Source organism: Gobio gobio (genome assembly GCF_949357685.1).
Source record: "Gobio gobio genome assembly, chromosome: 17".
NCBI classification, from domain to species: domain Eukaryota; kingdom Metazoa; phylum Chordata; class Actinopteri; order Cypriniformes; family Gobionidae; genus Gobio; species Gobio gobio.
Window position 1 is genome coordinate 52,724,550 of NC_137110.1, and position 10,000 is coordinate 52,734,549.

The window sequence follows — 10,000 nt, forward strand, 5'->3', positions numbered from 1 at the left end:
CCCATGTCATTAAACACATTTGTGTCCTGATATTTCTCAAAAACATGCCCACTCACACACACACACACACACACACATACTCACTCACACACACATACTCTCACTCTCACACACACACACACACACACACACACACACACACACACACACACACACACACACACACACACACACACACACACACACACACACACACACACACACACACACACACACACACACACAGCTTCAGACGCTCACTGACGGGAAATAAAGATTGGAATCATGTGACATTTATAAGCTCGTCCTGTATTTAGTTTGTCTGTTTAATTACAGTAAGTTTGATTGGCAGTGGCTCTTGTGTGCTAGTCATGTAGTGACACACACACTCTCTGACACACACTCTCTGCCCACTGTCTAGACGCTAGTCAAAAGTGTGTGTGTACAAAACGGCTCGACTTTAGTTTCCATTATCATGATGTCACGATATGTGAGTGTGTGTGTGTGTGTGTGTGTGTGTGTGTGTGTGTTTGTGGTTCTGCTGCTGGTCTCCTGTGATGATGAGCTGTGTGTGTGTGTGTGTGTGTTTGTGGTTCTGCTGCTGGTCTCCTGTGATGATGAGCTGTGTGTGTGTGTGTGTTTCAGCTGTATGATAAGATCAACACCCGCTCGTCGCCTCAGATCAGGAATCCTCCCAGCGACGCCGTCCAGAGAGCCAAAGAGGTCAGTGTGAGCGCAGACGTCACACACACACACCGACAGCGCAGACGTCACACACACACCGACAGCGCAGACGTCACACACACACACCGACAGCGCAGACGTCACACACACACCGACAGCGCAGACGTCACACACACACCGACAGCGTAGACGTCACACACACACCGACAGCGCAGACGTCACACACACACCGACAGCGCAGACGTCACACACACACCGACAGCGCAGACGTCACACACACACCGACAGCGTAGACGTCACACACACACCGACAGCGCAGACGTCACACACACACCGACAGCGCAGACGTCACACACACACCGACAGCGCAGACGTCACACACACACCGACAGCGCAGACGTCACACACACACCGACAGAGCAGACGTCACACACACACACCGACAGCGTAGACGTCACACACACACACCGACAGCGCAGACGTCACACACACACACCGACAGCGCAGACGTCACACACACACCGACAGCGCAGACGTCACACACACACCGACAGAGCAGACGTCACACACACACACCGACAGCGTAGACGTCACACACACACACCGACAGAGCAGACGTCACACACACACACCGACAGCGTAGACGTCACACACACACACCGACAGCGCAGACGTCACACACACACACACCGACAGCGCAGACGTCACACACACACCGACAGCGTAGACGTCACACACACACCGACAGCGCAGACGTCACACACACACCGACAGAGCAGACGTCACACACACACCGACAGAGCAGACGTCACACACACACACCGACAGCGTAGACGTCACACACACACCGACAGCGCAGACGTCACACACACACCGACAGCGTAGACGTCACACACACACCGACAGCGCAGACGTCACACACACACCGACAGAGCAGACGTCACACACACACACCGACAGAGCAGACGTCACACACACACCGACAGCGCAGACGTCACACACACACCGACAGAGCAGACATCACACACACACCGACAGAGCAGACGTCACACACACACCGACAGCGCAGACGTCATACACACCGACAGAGCAGACGTCACACACACACCGACAGAGCAGACGTCACACACACACCGACAGAGCAGACGTCACACACACACCGACAGCGCAGACGTCACACACACACCGACAGAGCAGACATCACACACACACCGACAGAGCAGACGTCACACACACACCGACAGCGCAGACGTCACACACACCGACAGAGCAGACGTCACACACACACCGACAGAGCAGACGTCACACACACACCGACAGCGCAGACGCCACACACACACCGACAGCGCAGACGTCACACACACCGTCAGAGCAGACGTCACACACACACCGACAGAGCAGACGTCACACACACACCGACAGCGCAGACGTCACACACACACCGACAGAGCAGACATCACACACACACCGACAGAGCAGACGTCACACACACACCGACAGCGCAGACGTCACACACACCGACAGAGCAGACGTCACACACACACCGACAGAGCAGACGTCACACACACACCGACAGAGCAGACGTCACACACACACCGACAGCGCAGACGTCACACACACCGTCAGAGCAGACGTCACACACACACCGACAGCGCAGACGTCACACACACACCGACAGCGTAGACGTCACACACACACCGACAGCGCAGACGTCACACACACACCGACAGCGCAGACGTCACACACACACCGACAGCGCAGACGTCACACACACACCGACAGCGCAGACGTCACACACACACCGACAGAGCAGACGTCACACACACACACCGACAGCGTAGACGTCACACACACACACCGACAGAGCAGACGTCACACACACACACCGACAGCGTAGACGTCACACACACACACCGACAGCGCAGACGTCACACACACACACACCGACAGCGCAGACGTCACACACACACCGACAGCGTAGACGTCACACACACACCGACAGCGCAGACGTCACACACACACCGACAGAGCAGACGTCACACACACACCGACAGAGCAGACGTCACACACACACACCGACAGCGTAGACGTCACACACACACCGACAGCGCAGACGTCACACACACACCGACAGCGTAGACGTCACACACACACCGACAGCGCAGACGTCACACACACACCGACAGAGCAGACGTCACACACACACACCGACAGAGCAGACGTCACACACACACCGACAGCGCAGACGTCACACACACACCGACAGAGCAGACATCACACACACACCGACAGAGCAGACGTCACACACACACCGACAGCGCAGACGTCACACACACCGACAGAGCAGACGTCACACACACACCGACAGAGCAGACGTCACACACACACGTCACACACACACCGACAGAGCAGACGTCACACACACACCGACAGCGCAGACGTCACACACACACCGACAGAGCAGACATCACACACACACCGACAGCGCAGACGCCACACACACACACCGACAGTGCAGACGTCACATACACACCGACAACGCATATGTCACACACACACACACCGACAGCGCAGACGTCACACACACAGACAGCGCAGACGTCACACACACACCGACAGAGCAGACATCACACACACACCGACAGAGCAGACGTCACACACACACCGACAGAGCAGACGTCACACACACAGACAGCGCAGACGTCACACACACAGACAGCGCAGACGTCACACACACCGACAGAGCAGACGTCACACACACACCGACAGCGCAGACGTCACACACACAGACAGCGCAGACGTCACACACACACCGACAGAGCAGACATCACACACACACCGACAGAGCAGACGTCACACACACACCAAAAGAGCAGACGTCACACACACAGACAGCGCAGACGTCACACACACACCGACAGAGCAGACGTCACACACACACCGACAGCGCAGACGTCACACACACACCGACAGCGCAGACGTCACACACACACCGACAGAGCAGAAGTCACACACACACACCGACAGCGCAGACGTCACACACACACACCGACAGCGCAGACGTCACACACACCGACAGCGCAGACGTCACACACACACCGACAGCGCAGACGTCACACACACACCGACAGCGCAGACGTCACACACACACACACCGACAGCGCAGACGTCACACACACACCGACAGAGCAGACGTCACACACACACCGACAGCGCAGACGTCACACACACACCGACAGAGCAGACGAAACACACACACACACCGACAGCGCAGGCGTCACACACACACCGACAGCGCAGACGTCACACACACACACACCGACAGAGCAGACGTCACACACACACCGACAGCGCAGACGTCACACACACACACACCGACAGAGCAGACGTCACACACACACCGACAGCGCAGACGTCACACACACACACACACCGACAGAGCAGACGTCACACACATACCGACAGCGCAGACGTCACACACACACACCGACAGAGCAGACGTCACACACATACCGACAGCGCAGACGTCACACACACACACACACACACCGACAGAGCAGACGCCACACACACACACACACCGACAGCGCAGACGTCACACACACACACCAACAGCGCAGACGTCACACACACAAACACACACCGACAGAGCAGATGTCACACACACACACACCGACAGCGCAGACGCCACACACACACCGACAGCGCAGACGTCACACACACACCGACAGCACAGACGTCACACACACACCGACAGAGCAGACGTCACACACACACCGACAGCGCAGACATCACACACACACCGACAGCGCAGACGTCACACACACACATCGACAGCGCAGACGTCACACACACACACACCGACAGAGCAGACGTCACACACACACCGACAGCGCAGACGTCACACACACACACACCGACAGAGCAGACGTCACACACACACCGACAGCGCAGACGTCACACACACACACACCGACAGAGCAGACGTCACACACATACCGACAGCGCAGACGTCACACACACACACCGACAGAGCAGACGTCACACACATACCGACAGCGCAGACGTCACACACACACACACACACACACACCGACAGAGCAGACGCCACACACACACACACACCGACAGCGCAGACGTCACACACACACACCAACAGCGCAGACGTCACACACACAAACACACACCGACAGAGCAGATGTCACACACACACACCGACAGCGCAGACGCCACACACACACCGACAGCGCAGACGTCACACACACACCGACAGCACAGACGTCACACACACACCGACAGAGCAGACGTCACACACACACCGACAGCGCAGACATCACACACACACCGACAGCGCAGACGTCACACACACACATCGACAGCGCAGACGTCACACACACACACACCGACAGAGCAGACGTCACACACACACCGACAGCACAGACGTCACACACACACACCGACAGCGCAGACGTCACACACACACACCGACAGCGCAGACGTCACACACACACACACCGACAGCGCAGACGTCACACACACACACACACACAGACAGCGCAGACGTCACACACACACACAGACAGCGCAGACGTCACACACACACACACACACCGACAGCGCAGACGTCACACACACACACACACCGACAGCGCAGACGTCACACACACACCGACAGCGCAGACGTCACACACACACACACCGACAGCGCAGACGTCACACACACACACACACCGACAGCGCAGACGTCACACACACACCGACAGCGCAGACGTCACACACACACACACCGACAGCGCAGACGTCACACACACACACACACACACCGATAGAGCAGACGTCACACACACACACCGACAGCGCAGACGTCACACACACACACACACACACACCGACAGCGCAGACGTCACACACACACACACACACACACACCGATAGAGCAGACGTCAAACGTCTCAGAAAATTTGAATATTAATTAAAGGGATCCCCTGGTGTTAAGACTTGTATGGCTTAATATAACATAAATGATGTCTCCTACTGAAATATGTAGTAGAAAACCCAATAAAGATCCACGTTATTTAAAAAATCCATTATATATTTGGACAATGGGCGGCCATTTTGTTTGCGTTCTAGGTCGATGACGTGGAATGGCTGCACTCTGCAATCCACTGGCTCTACCCGCAGCTAATCTTACCACAACACATTTACATTTATGCATTTGGCAGACGCTTTTATCCGAAGCGACTTACAGTCCCTTATTACAGGGACAATCCCCCTGGAGCAACGTGGAGTAAAGTGCCTTACTCAAGGACACACTGGTGGAGACCACTGGGATAGAACCAGTAACCTTCTGTATACCAGTTCAGTGGTTTAACCCACTGGCCCACCATCTCCAACACAACTCGAAAAATGTGTCAGAGTTTAATAAAACCAATGAATTGCTTTGTGATTGCATTTAAAACACATGTGCACACAAACTCTCACACACACAGAACAGATCGGCGCGCGTGCGCTAACACACACACACACACACACACACACACACACATCCACGCACTGTGCACGCGCACACACACACACACACACGCTCAAACAGCTGTAATGTTATACTTGAGGTTGACTTGCCTAGTTTGTCACCTGGTTCTGATTCGGCAGGCCAGCACTACCTGGCTGAATCCGAAATCGTGCTATACCCTAAATAGGGCATTATTTTAGGGGACAGCCAGTGGCCGAAACCATAGTGGTTATTGAGTGCACTCATTCAATCTCACACTGCACCACAATAACGAGTGTACAGCCGACGTACACACAACAGCTGTCCGACTTCACACTTCACACTGACGAGGTTAGCCCATAACACATCTCGATTGAGACTGCAGTCTGTCAGATGTGTGTGTGTGTGTGTGTGAGCGCGTACGCGCGCCGATCTGTTAGTGTGTATGAGTGTTTGTGAGAGAGTTTGTGTGTTTGAGTGTGTTTTAAATGGGTTTTGTTTACCTCTGAAACACTTTTCGAGTTGTGTTGTGGTAAGATTAGCTGCGGGTAGAGCCAGTGGATTGCAGAGTGCAGCCATTCCACGTCATTGACCTAGAACGCAAACAAAATGGCCGCCCATTGTCCAAATATTATGGATTTTTTAAATAACGTGGATCTTTCATGGGTTTTCTACTACATATTTCATTAGGAGACATCATTTATGTTATATTAAGCCATACAAGTCTTAACACCAGGGGATCCCTTTAAGACCAATACAAAGAAAGGATTTTTTGAAACCTTGGCCGACTGAAGAGTGTGAGCATGTCCAGCACTCGCTGCTCAGCTGGTTTAGCCTGAATTACTGCAGCGATGCGGATGAGGAGATCAGACTGAGGCTCTGCTCAGGTGTTATGAGCCCAGGTGGCTCTGATTAGTGGCCTTCAGCTCTTCTGCAGATCTCATCTTCCTCTTCAGATGTTCTATGGGGTTAAGGTCAGGTGAGTTTGCTGGCCAATCAGGAACAGGGATACCATGGTCCTTAAACCCGGCACTGGTTGCTGTGGCACTGTGTGCTGGTCCCAGTCCTGCTGGAAAATGAAATCTGCACCTCCATAAAGTTGGTCAGCAGCAGGAAGTGCTCTAAAACTTCCTGGTATACGGCTGCGTTGACCTCTGACCTCAGAAAACACAGCGGACCAACACCAGCGCATGACATGGCACCCCAAACCATCACTGACTGTGGAAACTTTACACTGGAGCTCCAGCAGTGTGGATTGTGTGCCTCTCCTCTCTTCCTCCAGCCTCTGGACCCTGATTGACTTCATCAGAGAACATAACTCTGGCCACTCAGTCCAGTCCTGTCTGTCTTTAGCCCAGGCGAGACGCTTCTGACGCTGTCTGTTGGTCAAGAGAGCGACAGCTGAAACCCATGTCTGTCATACGTCTGTGTGTAGAGGTTCTTGAAGCACTGACTCCAGCTCCAGTCCACTCTTTGTGAATCTCCCCCACATTTTTGAATGGGTTTTGTTTCTCAATCCTCTCCAGGGTGCGGTTATCCCTATTGCTCGTACACTTTTTTCTAGCACATCTTTTCCTTCCCTTCGCCTCTCTATTAATGTGCTTGGACACAGAGCTCTGAGAACAGCCAGCCTCTTCTGCAATGACCTTGTGTGTCTTGCCCTCCTTGTGCAAGGGGTCAAAGGTCGTCTTTTGGACAGCTGTCAGGTCAGCTTCTTCCCCATGATTGTGTGGCCTACAGAACTAGACTGAGAGACCATTTAAAGGCCTTTGCAGGTGTTGTGAGTTCATCAGCTGATTAGAGTGCCTTCAATATTCAACCTTTTCACAATATTCTCATTTTCTGAGATACTGTATTTGGGATTTTCCTTAGTTGTCCGTTATAATCATCAAAATTAAAATAAATAAACATTTGAAATATATCAGTCTGTGTGTAATGAATGAATATAATATACAAGTTTCACTTTTTGAACGGAATTAGTGAAATAAATCAACTTTTTGATGATATTTTAATTACATGACCAGCACCTGTACATACACTAATCACACACAAACAGTCCCGAAGCATGCAGACGCTTGTGTTATTGCATAAGGCATATATTATTATTATGATGATGATGATGATGATGATGATGATGCTCTTCTTCCGCAGGTGTTGGAGACGCTGTCCTGTTACCCCGAGAACATGGAGGCTAAAGAGCTGAAGAGAATTCTGACGCAGCCGCACTTCATGGTGAGTCGAAGCGATCGAAACCACAGGACCTGTTTGAGTCACAGGATGTGTCACACACACACACACACACACACACACACACACACACACACACACACACACACACACACACAAGCTTCAGCGAGAGGAACACAGATCACCCCAGATAATAATAATAATAATAATAAATATAAACATCTATATAGCGCTTTCTGGGTACTCAAAGCGCTTTACATGGAAGGAGGGAATCTCCTCGACCGCCACCGATGTGCAGCAGATGATGATGTGACGGCAGAACACACACACACACACACACACACACACACACACACACACACACACACAGACACTCACATACACATACACAGACAAACAAACAAACGCACACACACACACACACACACACACACACGCACTCACATACACAGACAAACAAACAAACGCACACACACACACACACACACACACACACACACACACACACAGACACTCACATACACAGACAAACAAACAAACGCACACACACACACACACACACAGACACTCACATACACAGACAAACAAACAAACGCACACACACACACACACACACACGCACTCACATACACAGACAAACAAACAAACGCACACACACACACACACGCACTCACATACACAGACAAACAAACAAACGCACACACACACACACGCACACACACACTCACATACACAGACAAACAAACAAACGCACACACACACACACACACACACACACACGCACTCACATACACAGACAAACAAACAAACGCACACACACACACACACACACACGCACACACACACACACACACACACACGCACTCACATACACAGACAAACAAACAAACACACACACACACACACGCACACACGCACTCACATACACAGACAAACAAACAAACGCACACACGCAGTGCTGCTGAAGGCTGATTGCTCATTGGCTGCCGCTGTGCTTCCTGTCGCAGGCGCTGCTGCAGACGCATGATGTCGTTGCTCATGAGGTTTACAGTGATGAGGCTCTGCGGGTCACGCCTCCGCCCACATCCCCGTACCTCAACGGAGACTCGCCCGAGAGCATCAACGGAGACCTGGACCTGGAGAACGTCACGCGTGTGCGGCTGGTGCAGTTCCAGAAGAACACGGACGAGCCCATGGTACACACACTCACACACACACACACACACACACACACCTGGACCTGGAGAACGTCACGTGTGTGCGGCTGGTGCAGTTCCAGAAGAACACGGACTCTTACTGATTCATGACACACTCACAGTGAGACCGAGCCCATGGTACACACACACACACACACACACTCTTACTGATTTATGAAACTAACGCTGGAGTAAGAACATGAGTTTAATCATTATTACTGTAACAATGACATCTTAAAAACAGACAAAGAGTGGAGTAAAGTCAGTGTTGTTACTATAACCCTTTACTCAATCAGGCAGAAACAAACCAGACAATCATGAGAGATAAAACCAGAGCCAGACATGAAGATATTAAAGGGTTAGTTCACCCAAACCTGTAAATTGTGTGATTAATGACTGAGCCTCATGTGGTTGGACACCCGTCAGACCTCCGTTCATCTTCAGACACAAATGAAGATATTTT

General features: G+C 52.2%; 1 protein-coding gene across 3 annotated transcripts in view; it reads left to right on the forward strand.

Moving 5' to 3' along the window:
- caskb (calcium/calmodulin-dependent serine protein kinase b) overlaps nucleotides 1–10,000 on the forward strand; it is a 126,974-nt gene that overhangs the window by 79,444 nt on the left and 37,530 nt on the right. For all 3 annotated transcript variants that reach the window (XM_079841666.1, XM_079841665.1, XM_079841667.1), the window contains exons 12-14: nucleotides 625–702; nucleotides 8,306–8,386; nucleotides 9,349–9,537. In XM_079841666.1, coding sequence (XP_079697792.1) covers nucleotides 625–702; nucleotides 8,306–8,386; nucleotides 9,349–9,537 — 348 coding nt within the window. The remainder of the gene's footprint in view (nucleotides 1–624; nucleotides 703–8,305; nucleotides 8,387–9,348; nucleotides 9,538–10,000) is intronic.